This window comes from Ricinus communis, chromosome 5 (assembly GCF_019578655.1).
Source record: "Ricinus communis isolate WT05 ecotype wild-type chromosome 5, ASM1957865v1, whole genome shotgun sequence".
NCBI lineage: Eukaryota > Viridiplantae > Streptophyta > Magnoliopsida > Malpighiales > Euphorbiaceae > Ricinus > Ricinus communis.
In genome coordinates this window covers 21,171,494-21,185,623 of record NC_063260.1, presented here as the reverse complement: position 1 = coordinate 21,185,623, position 14,130 = coordinate 21,171,494, and the positions used below count along the sequence as shown (strand labels likewise).

Here is a 14,130-nt window from a genome sequence, read left to right as displayed (position 1 = left end):
TATTATTATTATTATTTATTATGCCTTGCTTTACTTTTGGTTTTGTGAATGATTCAAGTAGGAAAACATTTGCAGCTTAAATTTGCTCATCAAGAAACAGAATAAACTGATGTTGATTTGTAACTATATTCTTGATATTCTTCCTTTTTTTGTACTTGACAACATATAGAGACATAATTCATATTTATATAAGAGCAAGTTTTGTGAATCTAAATCATCATCCAAGCAATGAAGGCACGATCATTCTTGGACTTTAAGCACAACACAAAGGCACAAACCTTGTTATGGGTGGACTAATATTGGATGAGGAGTCGTTAATGCAGCTTCAAGCTTGTAGTGGCGATGGGTGAGATCATTGTTTTCTTTTCTTTGTAAGTGGCGAGACTTACTTAGGCCATAGTTATAGTTATTGCTGGGGTGTCCATACATTTTGTGCCCAATTTAATTGATACACACTAGGCTAGGCTAGGGATAGGAAGAAGGCGATTCCCCTTCATCACCGCCTTCCGAGGTTGAGTGGAGGCCCATTTCGTGGTTGGATTGGAAGATCCAAGAATGAGTAAAGGAGACTGTTGGCAATTAATTTAGAAACTGCGGTAAAGCTTTCGGTATAGCTCTTCAGATCCGTTATATGGAATCGCGAACCGCCCACGTGGCACCAAGCTATTACTTCAAACAACAGCAATAATAAAGTAGTACCATACTTTTTATAAATTGCCAAATATCCATCACAGCGTCACCGTATCGTCATCACTCTATTGTTCCTGCTTTCAGCTTTCTCTGTGTCTTCTTGCTCTGTTTGGCCCGCAAACGGAGACGGGCCATTTTAAAGAGACAAATCAAGAAAATGAGCAAAAACATGGCGTGTTTATGCATATCATCAGCAATCACTCCCCGAAACAGCTTCCAGAAGCAGTATTTCTGCGTACCAACTCCGTCTCACGTTCAGTGCAAGCTGTCTTCTATTTTACCTCGCTCCTCGATCACCTTTAATCCGCTTAGGTCGTTAGCAGTCGATTAGAATCTAAATTTATTATTATCTTTGTTTTCTTTTATTAAAAATTAGAATATGTTACGAGCGCCCTTCATTTTTAATTATTTTTTGCTTGTTACAGATTTTGTATCAATAAAGGAAATAACGACAGGATGACATTGCAAAAGAAAGTGAGAAGATTTGGTGCGCTTTGTTATGCTGGACCTCTCTCTACGAGTAATCTACAGTGGATCTCTACCATTTCCTCTGCGTATGACTCTCTCTCTCTCTTTCTCTTTATCTATGAATCTTGCACCAAGACACAATTATTTTTCAAATAATCTTGTTTACGTTGCAGAATTTTGATGGTTGCTAAGGGAACTGCAATTCAGAAGTCTTTTGTTGTTCCATTATTGGCTCTACAAGCTCCATCAACTGTCATTTCTTGGATGAATTAAGTTCTTTTCTTAATTTATAATTAGTTCATGCGTGGTTGGTGGCTTATCTGAGTATGGTTTTTGCAGGGGTGAATATGGTATTTGGACAGCATTCTTGGCACTTCTCGTCCGTCTCTTCTTCTTCATCCCTGGTAAATTCTATTGCTAGTTACTTTTCATTATTAACTGTGACATCAGGAGATCCAATTGATTTCCAATTTTTGCTATTTCTTATTCTTAGGTGAACTTGAGTTGCCATTTCTGGCACTACTTCTGGTACTTGTGGCACCTTATCAAGTAACGAACCTCAGGTAAGTGTTATTTTATTTTATATTATTTTACTTTATTTTATTTTGCTGTCTTATATTAAATTTGCTCAATTTTGAATTGGCAGGGGAACACAAGAAGGTGCTACTATTGGTTTGGCGATTGCAGGCTATTTGGCTTTCCAGCATTTTACAAGGGCAGGCAACTTGCAAAAAGCATTTGAGCAAGGTTCAATTGTTGCAACCTTGGCCATCATTTGCGTTACTGTTATCTCATGCTTGTTCTTATTCTGAATTTAACATACATTCTTGTGCCTTTTATGATCAGTATATCTACTGTAAATTCCTTTTGGTTCTTTATTTTCATCTCATGTTACATAGAGATAGATTTCTCTGAAACAAGTAATAAAAAGTCTACAACTTGAGCTTGTATCAAAGGATCGGGTTGAAATACCATCATCCCCCACAATTATACCATATTTAACTTTGAGTTTGATATGCATTTGTATCTTATTTTTTGAATTTTGAAGGCCCAAACAAATTCCTCTATCTCAAAACGTGCTTCATGTTCCTTCTAGGCATGGAAAAGCTTATCATATGTTTGCATTTGTGCTATAGCTCTATGTAACGTCAATTCTTAGTATGAGTGTATGAGGTGAAAGACCAATATCAATTCTGTGTGGCTGTGCTTATTGAAGTCTACTCCAGTTCCAATTGATCAATTGCTTAGTCTCCTCTATTGCTTGTTAGGTTAGCAGTGTTTAGCTCTGATAATGCACTATTTTATGAAAGTAGTTGTTGCTCTTGCTCTTCCCATTCATAAAATTAAATTCACTTGCTAGCTAATAATGGGTACATTCTTCTTATCTGTTTGAGTAGCTCTAAAGCATAGAAGCTTATCTAATATTTTATTATGCTAATAAAACTCAAGAAAGAGTAACTAATCTAACTTTCCTACAAGTACAAGAACCTAAGACGTTCTATACCCTTTTCTTTGGACTTCTTAATCGACTAATATGCTGACATAGCAGCAGTATAGCAGATAGATTGTACGGTGACAATGAGGCTTTGAGAGAATATGTGGGTGTTGAATCTCCCTGCCTGCTTAAAAATTGAAAATTTGGTATGAAAGCAAGGCAACTTCCATCTCGTTTAAAAGAGCTGTAAACTTAATTCCATATGCCTAGAGATGATTTGCAGCAAGAAGTGATCCAACAATAGCTGTCATCGAATAGAGGAGAAGTAAACTGCATGAAATGGAGGTGGCTGAGCTGGGCAGGCCTGTGGGTTCTGCCACGCCAAAAATTGTTGGTCCACCAGGTGTGGTTGTCATTGGTGGAGTCATCGTAGTTGGAGTGGTGATTGTAGGAGTTGGAATGGTTGGTGTTGGTGTTGGGTTGACTGGTGAACTTATGCTGCATTGGCAAAAGCAAGAATTAATTCTCTATTGGCATCATTTTTGGCAAAGAGGAATTGTATTACACACAAACATGAAATATTACCTGGGTGTTGATGAGGATGCTGCAAAGTGACAGTTTCCATTACCTGTAATGTGCAAATGTTTATGTCAGGAAATCTCACAGAGAAAGCCTTTTAAGATTCAGAAAATTTCATCACAAGGAATTGAATAGAATAGAAAAACTTTAATTGGGGAGGGAGTATCTTTGGTAGACTCGTGGATTTTCTTTTTGCTTCAGAAATTATCTTATGGAAAGACTCAAGCGATGAATCTAGATTATTGACAATAGATGTCCCATGGTTTTAGGATCCTGGAAATATGCTCTTAAATCTCAAAGATGAATTCACTGATTATATATCAACAAGAATATTACTGCTTACTTGGGTCAGTGCTGGTAAGTTGTGCTGTTCCGCCAAAAACACAACTGGTAGGAATTGGATTCTTCTGGTAATAACTATTGAAGGCGTACGAAGCATGGTCGCGGACGGTATTTGGGTTATAACAACTTCCACCTGATTGAATTGCTGCACAGTCTGCCCCGCCATAGCCACAAGCATAGTCAAGAGCTACCTGTAAAGCAGTTTCTGAAGCTGTTGGGCTTGCAATACACCATTGACCTCCTGATGAGCTTGGAGTTGTGGTGGATGGTGGCATCGGCGGTGTTGTAGTGACTGCAGCTGGTGCTGGAGGCGAATCAATTGCAACTGGTGCTGGAGGCGAATCAATTGCAACTGGTGCTGGAGGGGAATCTATTGGATTTACAATAGGTGTGGTTGTTGGGTTAACTGTAGGAACTGTGTCTAGTTGGGTGGTGGAAACTGGAGATGAGAAAGGTATCTGGTTTTCTTGGTTGTCTGCTATTCTGTCATCCTGGATTGCTTCCAAAGGAAGTGTTTCTGCAACAATTGAACCTGAAGAAATTTGAAAAACAAAAAAGGCAAGATAAGCTTTTCCTTTTCTTTTATATCACAAGATAAAAAAGCTGCCTAGTTCGAATTGATGACTTGAGGATTTTCACAAACAGCTCCATAAGATACTAAAGGGTATCTTATTATATTGGACTCATCGAAAATATTTTTTCTTTGTTCACCATAAATATTATATTAAAACAAAAAACAACATAAATATTACATTGGACTCATCGAAAATCTTTTTCTTTTTTCACCATGATTTAGCTATTGCAATTCTTTTTCCGGTAGTTGTTTACATGTATTGGAGTAACATAGAAGGGAGGGAGTGGGAGGGTACATTTTCTCTATCACTTCTATCCCAGTTTCCTAAAATTCAAATCATTGAGGTATGGTATCTTTTAAAACTTATCTAAAACTCGATATCAAAAATGAAACTAAAAGAGGGTGAGGGTCGAATTCGCATCCAATCAGGATTTGATTGAAATGAAATTAAAGGTTCAGACATTTATCAAAATAAAAATGAAATTAAAAGTTCAGACATTTGATTGAAAAATGAAATAATCCATTTTCATGAAAGACATGAACTACTACTGATTTTTCGGAAACTCGAAGTAGAATGTAGAACTTAAAATGTTTTAAGAAAAAAAGAAAAATAGGATTACATAAATAAGTTTAAAGTGGAATAACTATAATGAAGTCTGTATTTTATTTCTAGAAAGGAAAAGGATCGACTATTAATATCAATGTAACTACTTGATCATAGACATGAAAGTAAAATCATTCATTTTATATTCCAATGCAAGATAAAATGATGTAAAAATGTACTGAAAACTGAAACCCTTCAAAGAATGCAAATCACCTGAACTGAAGAAAAGATAGAAGAAGAGGAAGAAAGCAGAAAACTGAACAACCGATTCAGAACCCATGTCTCAGAGCTGCTCTGTGAAATGCAGTTTTGAAGTTTCTTGAATGTCAAGAACAATGATGGAGAAGGCAAGAGAAGAACCAATGGTGTTAATATAAAGAAGAAGAGTTTAAGTATCATTCTTTATATATGTTTATATAAAATAAAACTTGAAGAATCAAAGCTTTCTTGGATCGTAGAGAGACGGAAAGAGAGAAGGCTAGGAATATCAGAAAACTTGAGAAAGGAGGCATTTAGGTAGCTAAATTTTGCAAGCAAGACAAGGTGCAAAGGAGGAGGGCAACAAAGGTCGAATGAGATGGAAAACAAAAGAAAAGGCAAAAAGATTGTCATGTTGGGGATGCAAATCTGATGTCTCTGATGCTATATATATATAATATATACATACATATGCAGTTGCACCTTTGATGCTATATTGATAGTTAAATAACTGAAGTTGATGTTATGGCATTTTCTTTGTCTCCTTTGGGCTTACCTTTCTACTGTTTATGGGATTTATGGGACTGAATCAGAAAAAGTTAAAGGTGGGCTAGATAGATTTTTCATGTTCGATACGCCTCAGTAATTGTAGTTGATGAAAATAAAATAAAATAAATGCTTATCAAGCAACTGGGTCTGTTAGTGATTGGCGTAGTGTTTTAGATTTAGAACTTCAGATGCAAGTTGCCCAAGGAGAAATCACAGAATTCCTTGTATAAGAGAAAACGTAAAGTTCAGGATATTGCCTAATTTAGCATAAACTTGGCAAAAAGATTACTAAATATTTGAACATCGAATCTATCTTTTATTTTAGTTATATATGTAGGCATATACCTCATCTATTATGAAGCCCTCACTTTCTTTCTTTCTTTTTTTATCTCATTAGTACTAGTAGGTTTTGCTCAATTTCCCAATTTAGGAACCAATTAAAACTAGAATCACTATTCTACATATTTGTATCTTCCATTTTTAACAATCTGAGTATGGAGATTCTAAATTGGAGTCTGTAATTGAAGCTTTGTATTATATTCTTATTATCTACACAACATCCTGATCCAGTGTGCCTCTTCTTTCTAAACAATGAACTCTTTTTTTCCTTAATAATGAAGCTTCTGTGATCTGAACTTCTGAAGGCTACCTGCCTGCAGATATCTTGGCATATATAATGTATTCGACAGTATTATAAAGCAAGCAAAGCATTATGTTCTTACCGCAATTAAAGTATGGCTGTCATAAATATAACCTAACAAGTGGCCTCATCAGCAACTGGGCTGGAAGGAACATTACATCTTTGCTTATGGTTGGAGATGCCCATTTGTTAAAGACTTCCGAGAAATTAAATATTTTGCAGGATAGCACCGTCAGAAAATACAAGTAACACTTCACTAAGTTCAAAATGAACGCCTTTTAAATGCTAAGGTTTCACGAAGTTCTTAGAGTTTGAAATTCTTTTTATATCAAATTTATCTGACCTTCTTTTCAACAAAGATTTACAATAGTCTTGACCATCATGTTAGAAGATAGAGCTGATTCATCTGCTATAACCTTCTACAAGATTCCTTTTAAGCTTCTTTTGATACATTTCTCTTGAAACAAAGATACAACCAAGAGAACTCAAATTTCAAGACTATAAAACTAATCCAATCTTGTAAGGCATGTGAACTCTGTTGGAAGGTATGCAGAAATAGACCCCTTTGGTCAACATATGCTTTTTAGTTCACAAAAATTAGATGCTTTGTGTCAGCAATATTTATGTTGAAGCTTGATGAGCACAACCACCACAGGGCTGCTGATTATATCACGGCTTCACTCCAATATGAATAACTTCTCAAGAACGAAACGCAATGCAAACTTTAGGTTTATCCTCGTCGATTCATGTTGCATTGCGATAGATGCCGTGTAACATCGCTCCAAGCTGCATAGAGAGAGGGTTCTTCAACTATCAATGGCTCCTGCCATTTGACTTTCAAAAGAAATAGAGGATGAAAAATATGGCGATGAGTTTTAACCTGGAAAATTTCGATAATCAGGTTCTATTCCATTGCCATTTATGTCCATGTGATTTGGCGTGACATACTTTCCAACAGTGACCACCACTCCAGATCCATCATGAAGCTCAAAAACTGATTGAATTAAGCCCTGAAATATTTTTTCAATAGCATCAGAACTGTTAAAACATCCGGCAAAAACTGCTCTTCCTCAGAACTTCAAGGTCTCATAATTATCCAAATTCAGTAGTTGGGTTGCATTTGATAATTCACTATTCATACAGATAAAAATATATTTAGAGTGAACTTCAGTCAGATATATGTGAAACACTGTAAAATAAGCTTATGTTCCAAGGGGATGAATCCTATTTTTCGCCAATATGTGATCAGTCAGCTTTTGAGATTTCCTCAGGACCACCAGTGAAGTATTGCACCACTATAACTTAAACAAAGTGAAAAAGGACGTTCTAGATGGATTTGGTATATATATCATAAGAAATGCATTACCTGCATAAATTAAAGAGAATGTGGCAGCACCATAAATAGCATAAATCACTGGCAAAATAAGCTAACCTTGCCAAAAGTTCTCTCCCCCACAAGGACTGCTCTACAGTTATCATGAAGTGCAGAGGCTACCTGAAATAGAAGTATCAATATCAAATACAGTACTAACTGCAACAGCTAAATATCACATATATTTTGGTTCAAGAAACTCACAATTTCACTTGCACTAGCAGTATTGTTATTCACCAAAACCTACATGAGGAAATGATTTGACCACAGTCACAAACATGCTTAAGAGATAGATATAATCAAAAAATTCTCTCATTTATGATGACAGGAACTGTATTTTTGGTGTCAAAAAGCTTAAGAACACTAACCAGTTATACATAATTATTCCCTTCTCATTATTCACTCAGTCCCACCAGATGGAATAATTGTTTGAGAAAGCCATGTTTTAGATTCACAAATTGCCATTCTAGTTCTATACTCCTCTTTTAATCAACTTATAGGAAAAAAGATCTTGAAGCCTCTGTAGACCCAACAACTAGAGGCGGGTATGAGCCTGCTCACATGGCCAAAAGTAACCCTTAGGTGTTAGTAGTAACTCATTTAGACTATTATAAGCACATTAAACCCACAATTACTTTCCAATGTGCCACGTGGTATTATCAGTTACCGATTCTATGTTATGGATCTACCTAAATCATGTGTTTCAGAAAGAAATTCATAGAAATTTAAAGTTTAAGCTTGAGTTTCAGCTTGGTCAGCAGATAAAAGAAGCTGAGTCAAACCATCAATTATATTTGGTAATTCAAGCCCTTTTCTGCCAGGACCATTCATACTTCAAGATGTCATCTGCAACAAGCTTAACTTCTGACTGGCTGACTCTTTTGTTCCTACCCAAAATCTAAAACCAAATGAATGGAATAAGACTAATTGAGTCTTTTTTCATGTTAGACACGCACACTGCACTTCAGCTTACTTAAGTTGAACTTCATTTTTAATGCTGGCAGCTCATTTCCATGCCCACTGATTCATATATTGTTGCTTGGCCCAAAAAAATAAATATGAACAAACAAATAATAAATAAAACATGCTGCTGGAAGAAGATATTCATAAATTTTGATGGAGACAAGCCTTATTTGATTTTTTGATGATAACAAATGCATGCAATGTTGTTGATGTCTTAGACATAAGAGAACATACAATAACAGGAGCCGTAACCAAAGGTGCAGTATCAGCAACTATTGTGTTTTGGTACTGGGGATCCCTTCCAACAGTATAAATCACCTGTTCCATTAAGGTAAATCAACAAATGATGTAACCATTCATGAGGGACTAATACCATCAAATATAATGCTAGATGCCATCCAACACAAGTTACTAATGAATTGCCTAAGATTTTATTTGAAAAGATAACAAAGTACTTTAAGAAATTTGGATGTCAAAGAAAAAGTTCCAAAAAATACAGAAGAAAACAATTGTAGGAGTCCCATGTGCAAGCAAGAAAGCTAACTAGGAAAGTTAAAATTTTCATGAACCAACATACCTTCTCCCCTTCATTTAGAAAGAGCTTTGAGATTTCAATCCCAGCCTGGAATTAGAAAAATGATTGAATCAAGCTGACAAAATTGGATTCAATTTAGAGAAATAACATAACTTATTGTGCAGATTGATCATCTCTTCTACAATTAACTCACGGTATATAGCGTGCTATTATTATGATAAACATATATTACTTATAAGGTGTTATTTACTAAGATACAGCATTCTACGTTGAACATGCTTGCTTAGGTGCCTATGTCTAGGAGTTCAAGTGGCGCATATATTTATGCATTCACAAATACAAGAATTCAAGAGCATATGCATCCAGCACATCTCATCCTATGGCTAAACGGCGAGGACTTCCATTTTCAAAATGCATGCTTCATCTCTTTCAAAGTTATTATATCAAAGCCATATATTCAGCTAAAGTTTAGTGCAGAAGGTAAAGTGAATGGAAAAACCTGTACTAGTCCACCGAGATTATCTCTAAGATCCAGAATAAAATATGAGGCACCCATGTCTTTCAGCCGCTTCATTGCTGAAACAGTCATAATTTACTTGATTATATTAAATAGGGACACAACTACATAACCTTGAGCATACCCAACTGGGAAATACCAAATAAGGTTTTATGCTCCACAAACTGAAATTCATGCAAGCTATCCAAAGAAGTATAACTATCAAATAGGATGAAGAAAATAAATGTAAAAGGAAAAGTTAATTTTAGAGCCTCTGGATTATTTGGCCATTTCAGCTTCAATTTCTCAGAACTGATGTGTTTCACAAAGTCATGTGTTGCATCAAAATAGACTTTAACACCTCATTTCCTGTTTATATTTTATAAGCTTTATAATAGCTGTTCTCAACAACTTGTTCATTTCTGTCCTTGAGATGCAGAGTAGCATGACGAACAAAGAAAACAATAACTAAATTTTGCTACCAAATTTGCTCAGTCTACTGTGTAAAATTCAATAGAAGACTAATGGTAGATTGTAAAACCGTCTTTTTGTCAAAATTGATTACCATGGTGCTAAATGATTTAGTGTATATTTTCAGAATTTCACAAATCTTTTTCCCATGCATTCTGTTTCTGTAATGGACTTAATTTAAAACTCCAGAGTAGTCACGAGACAGAAACAAAGAGAAGTGCACCCATCAAGTTAATGCAATACAACTAGTATCACTTAGCCAAATAGATAAACATTTACCAATTACCAAATCTTTTCTAGCCAAAGCATTGAACTCTTTCAGGCGCATATACCCAACAGAAGTGGTCCCTTTGTCTACTTGCTCCAAGCGATAAAAGACTGGTGTCCGAGCAACAAGTTGTCGCTGAACTTCTAAAGATTGAATAGGCCCACAATTGCCATGCTTCACCTGTAATTGGTCACTTGTATTCTCAACAATCAAGAAAACAATAAAATACCAAAAAGCTGTAGTGCCAAACTGATAAACCTTAATAGTCACAAATGTTTCATTTGGGCCTTGTAGCGATGATGATACTTCAAATGCTGATTTCCCTCTGACATCCTCTCCATTAACAGCTAAGATTTCATCCCCCTAGTTAAATAACTAGAAAGAATAAGGAAGCTTGCTCCATGTACCTCTTCTTATGAAGAGAAACACAATTATGTCAACCAGATGGAAAATTTTTCTACCCACATGGACTAATAGAGCCAAGAAAGTAGTAGATAAAGTCACGTGAATAACTAATGAGATCTTACAATTTAAATTCACAACAAACATAATTGCAGGCCACTTGGCAGTGCTTTTTAAGAGAACAGTGCAGTAGAACTTGATGGTAAACAAGTTATTGAATGTTCGAAAGAAAACGAAATGTCATATGCATGATTGCTAGCATAGTTTGCCCAACCTCTATGTAAAATGTACGAGAGGAGAGGGTAGAATTATGAACTTTTTAAATTAAGTGTAAAGTAAGTTCTTTTTCTCTAATTTAATTGATATATGCACCCACAAATAGTGCACCAATATATGCCAGATAGCGACCTACTAATAGCCGGATGGTAAATAGTAAATAGTATTTTGCCTCATGAATCTTATAGATTATTCACTCAAATAGGAAAAATATGATCAGTATAAAAGCAAACATTGAAAAACAAAACCTTTTTTGAAATAATTATAACAAATCCACAAACTAAGGAAGAGAGTGCTCATCACTTAAACTAAAATCAAAGATGATAATGTAACCAACTCCAGCAACCAATGAGAATTACAAAATTATAAAAAGAAGAGAAGCATCAACCAAAAATAGGCATTGGCATGTTGCATCCACAGTTTTGGCTCCATAGCTACCTGTTTTACACCAGCAGTATAGGCAGGCCCATCCAGTAATAATCCCAGTACCTTCAGTTTCACCTCTCCATTCTCTTCTGGAACTTCCCTAAGGTTTATTCCAATACCACTCATGTCATACCTTGCCATCTTCGAGAACTTTAATATGACAAAGGGTGACAGATGTCATGCAATAAGAAAACTGACAATTTCATAAGTAAGTCCATGTGCATATGTAACCAATAAGAGCCAAGTCCACATGATGTCACAAATAAATGCATCTTGCAACAGAAAGTTTCACATCTTCAGAATAACTTATTTATAACAAAAAATAGAGAAACAGTGCAATCAGAAATTGTAGTTGACCAAAGCTTCACCTGCTTTAATTTATGATCATGGAATAGATATAACTTTCCAGGTGAAAAGTTCGGCACTCAAATTCACATAAGCCCCCAGTGTTTCGACAGGATTTAAATTATGAAGTATGCTACAACTAAGCATTACACTTTTATATTGCCCTCCAAACTCTAAACTTATGTATTCATATTAATAACTTCTTCTGATGGGTATTCTCCTTATCTAGCCAACAATTTTTGGCATTGAAATACATAAAATTCAACCATTTCAATCCCTAGACAAAGAATACCTAGTAACAGTAACAGTAACAGGAAAATGACAATGACAAATATTACCTCAGCAGGTGAAAGAAAACGTGTATAAGGGTCGCCCAAACTAGCAAGCATCCTCTTAATTAAATCATGTGCCTTTGATCTACTCTGAATAGAAGTGCTTAAGATATCTTCCTTTTTTTGCTGTAACCAGAAAGATTTAAACTTCACATAATATAATCTGAGACTGCAAAGATAGTCAAATAAAGATCATAAATGTTTCAACAAATGGATTGTTTACCTGCCAAGATTGAGGAGTCCAGCGATGGCGACCAGCATCAAGAAAGCTATCATTAACAATCTGCCAAGCTTCCTCTACAATTCCCTCATTAGTGACACTTTCCTGATTTTGTTCCACTTGTTCTTGTTCTTGGCATTGCTCTATTGAAGAATTATTAGGAGGAGAAGGTAACTGGAGTTGCGGATAGGGTGACTGTGATGCAAGTGAAAATGGAGAAGAGAGTAAGAGATTGAAAGAAAGCACTCCAGTTAATGCACCGAGGAAGGTTTTTCTTGCCCAAGTAGTAGTATGGTTGTTTAAGTTGAGGGAAAAAGAGAACTTTGTGGGTGGTGCTTTGGGAGAAGATAATGAAGATTGTGATAATGGGAGTGTAGCTGAGGAGTTGCAGAGTAAGACATTCATCTTTGATTTTTTCTGTTTTTGGCTGGTTGGTTGGTTGGTTGGTTTTAAGTCTCTGGAGGTTGGTTTTTGCTACTGAAAGTGCGTTATCCCTATAAATGAATCAGAACATCTCACAGTAATCTGATCATCAAGAGACAAGAGTGTATTTGCTGCCCTTCATTTTAACTCATAATGTAAAATAAATTTATGCCAACTTTTTACATTTAAAGAATTTGAAGCTCGTAAGTTAGGATTGATAGTCTTTGAGTTCCATATATTCTTATTTAAAATCAGTTTTATGATCTTTTTATTATTATTTGTAATTTATGTTTTCATTTAAACTGTAGATGAGTGATATATACCTAATAGCATGAAAACCTTACCTAGGAATGGTCCACATGAAATCTTTTGATGTTTTGTGCTGATAGATGATTAATGGATTTGACCTAATTACAATTCTCCTTTTCTCTGTCATCAAATATTCTATCTTTATTTTGCTTTATTAGGGTTAAGGCTTTTATCATCAAAAAATTTGCCAATGAAAAGATCCCGATCCCTCCCTGGTCTGATATCCAATTCCATCTGTTAAGGACGTTATCCATTTGCATATAAAAATATTCACAAAAAAAGAAAAAAGAAAAAAAAGAAACATGTACCTAAACCTAAATCATACCATTTTGCGCATGAGATGGGCCGATATCGCCCTGGTGACTGGGCCTGGAGTGGTCCACTAAGAGAAGCCCACCTAAATTCCTAATGGAAGTGTGTATTCTTTAATACAAGCAGGTATGGTCATCCCATCCACCCTCCATTTCCAAAAACAAAGGTGGAGAATATGGAACCCCGACTATCTTTCTTTCTTTTTCCGTTAATTTTGTTTTTTTTTTTTTGTTTTTTATAAATATCAGCATAGAAATCTAACTTATAATCCAACTCAAGTTAATATATGAATTCATCTTCAAGTTAAGTTGGCAAGTGTTATTATTATTATTATTTATTCAAATTATTTGATTATTTATTTAGACAATATTATTTTTATTATTTTAATAATATTTATTTAGATTTATTTCATATAATTAAATTTATAATAAATAATTATTATTTAAAGATTATTTTTAATATCTAGATAATTATAATAATTATAATTATAGTATTTAAAATTATAAATTTCTATTAATAAAATTTAGATATAGATTTTTTAATAATAAATACAATTAAACTAAAATTTTGACTATACTATTTTTAGTTATTTTAGATTATTTTTATTAATTTATATTATTAAATATAATATTATAAATAAAATATATTTAATAACAAATTAATACTTTTAATAATCATTTAATATACTAACAATAACCGCTAATAAAATTTTATTAAATATTATTAGTCATTAACTATTAGCTATAGTAGTCAAATAAGATATATTTTAGAAATAATTTATAAATATGAAAATAAAATAGATATGATATATGCATAAAAAAGCAATAAAATATTTTTAATAATAAAGTTATATTTATTTTATTTATATTTTTATATAAAATATAATATCATCTAAAATATT

The 14,130-nt window shown here is 34.3% G+C and overlaps 3 protein-coding genes across 7 annotated transcripts; 1 reads left to right on the top strand and 2 right to left on the bottom strand.

Moving 5' to 3' along the window:
• Positions 1-674: 674 nt before the first annotated feature.
• On the top strand, positions 675-2,198 carry LOC8284023 (cold-regulated 413 inner membrane protein 1, chloroplastic). 2 transcript variants are annotated; one of them, XM_015719542.3, is made up of 6 exons: positions 697-1,002; positions 1,116-1,244; positions 1,332-1,427; positions 1,498-1,562; positions 1,652-1,721; positions 1,805-2,198. In XM_015719542.3, the coding sequence occupies exons 1-6, from the start codon at positions 848-850 to the stop codon at positions 1,968-1,970; spliced, it is 681 nt and encodes a 226-aa protein (XP_015575028.1). In that variant the 5' UTR covers positions 697-847; the 3' UTR covers positions 1,971-2,198. The 2 variants fall into 2 exon arrangements, with proteins under 2 accessions (XP_048230965.1, XP_015575028.1); XM_048375008.1 differs by lacking the exon at positions 1,332-1,427 and having other exon boundaries at positions 675-1,002.
• Positions 2,199-2,457: 259 nt separating this feature from the next.
• LOC8284022 (PLASMODESMATA CALLOSE-BINDING PROTEIN 4) lies at positions 2,458-5,302 on the bottom strand. The gene is made up of 4 exons (XM_015719541.3): positions 4,906-5,302; positions 3,516-4,046; positions 3,179-3,221; positions 2,458-3,091 (listed from the first exon to the last, which is right to left on the bottom strand). Exons 1-4 carry the CDS (start codon positions 4,970-4,972, stop codon positions 2,860-2,862), a joined length of 873 nt encoding a protein of 290 aa, XP_015575027.1. The 5' UTR covers positions 4,973-5,302; the 3' UTR covers positions 2,458-2,859.
• A 1,081-nt stretch (positions 5,303-6,383) lies between these two features.
• Positions 6,384-12,807, bottom strand: LOC8284021 (carboxyl-terminal-processing peptidase 1, chloroplastic). Of its 4 annotated transcripts, XM_015719455.3 has the most exons (12): positions 12,189-12,797; positions 11,972-12,091; positions 11,301-11,438; positions 10,443-10,547; positions 10,196-10,364; positions 9,449-9,525; positions 8,992-9,036; positions 8,649-8,732; positions 7,656-7,694; positions 7,512-7,574; positions 6,960-7,089; positions 6,384-6,865 (listed from the first exon to the last, which is right to left on the bottom strand). In XM_015719455.3, the coding sequence occupies exons 1-12, from the start codon at positions 12,588-12,590 to the stop codon at positions 6,810-6,812; spliced, it is 1,428 nt and encodes a 475-aa protein (XP_015574941.2). In that variant the 5' UTR covers positions 12,591-12,797; the 3' UTR covers positions 6,384-6,809. The 4 variants fall into 4 exon arrangements, with proteins under 4 accessions (XP_015574941.2, XP_015574940.2, XP_048230995.1 ...); XM_015719454.3 differs by having other exon boundaries at positions 10,196-10,547; positions 12,189-12,802; XM_048375038.1 differs by lacking the exon at positions 10,443-10,547 and having other exon boundaries at positions 12,189-12,800.
• Positions 12,808-14,130: the final 1,323 nt, after the last annotated feature.

Excerpts from the sequence above, each read along its gene's own strand:
- LOC8284023 (XM_015719542.3), top strand. The coding sequence starts at position 848 with ATGAGCAAAAACATGGCGTGTTTATGCATATCATCAGCAATCACTCCC. Across the intron at positions 1,003-1,115 it reads ATCACCTTTAATCCGCTTAG|ATTTTGTATCAATAAAGGAA; the intron begins GTCGTTAGCAGT and ends TGCTTGTTACAG. Across the intron at positions 1,563-1,651 it reads TCTCTTCTTCTTCATCCCTG|GTGAACTTGAGTTGCCATTT; the intron begins GTAAATTCTATT and ends TCTTATTCTTAG.
- LOC8284022 (XM_015719541.3), bottom strand. The coding sequence starts at position 4,972 with ATGGGTTCTGAATCGGTTGTTCAGTTTTCTGCTTTCTTCCTCTTCTTC. Across the intron at positions 4,047-4,905 it reads CTATCTTTTCTTCAGTTCAG|GTTCAATTGTTGCAGAAACA; the intron begins GTGATTTGCATT and ends AAATTTCTTCAG. Across the intron at positions 3,222-3,515 it reads ACTTACCAGCACTGACCCAA|GTAATGGAAACTGTCACTTT; the intron begins GTAAGCAGTAAT and ends TGCACATTACAG.
- LOC8284021 (XM_015719454.3), bottom strand. The coding sequence starts at position 12,590 with ATGAATGTCTTACTCTGCAACTCCTCAGCTACACTCCCATTATCACAA. Across the intron at positions 12,092-12,188 it reads GGACTCCTCAATCTTGGCAG|CAAAAAAAGGAAGATATCTT; the intron begins GTAAACAATCCA and ends TTCTGGTTACAG. Across the intron at positions 6,866-6,959 it reads TGATTATCGAAATTTTCCAG|CTTGGAGCGATGTTACACGG; the intron begins GTTAAAACTCAT and ends CTCTCTATGCAG.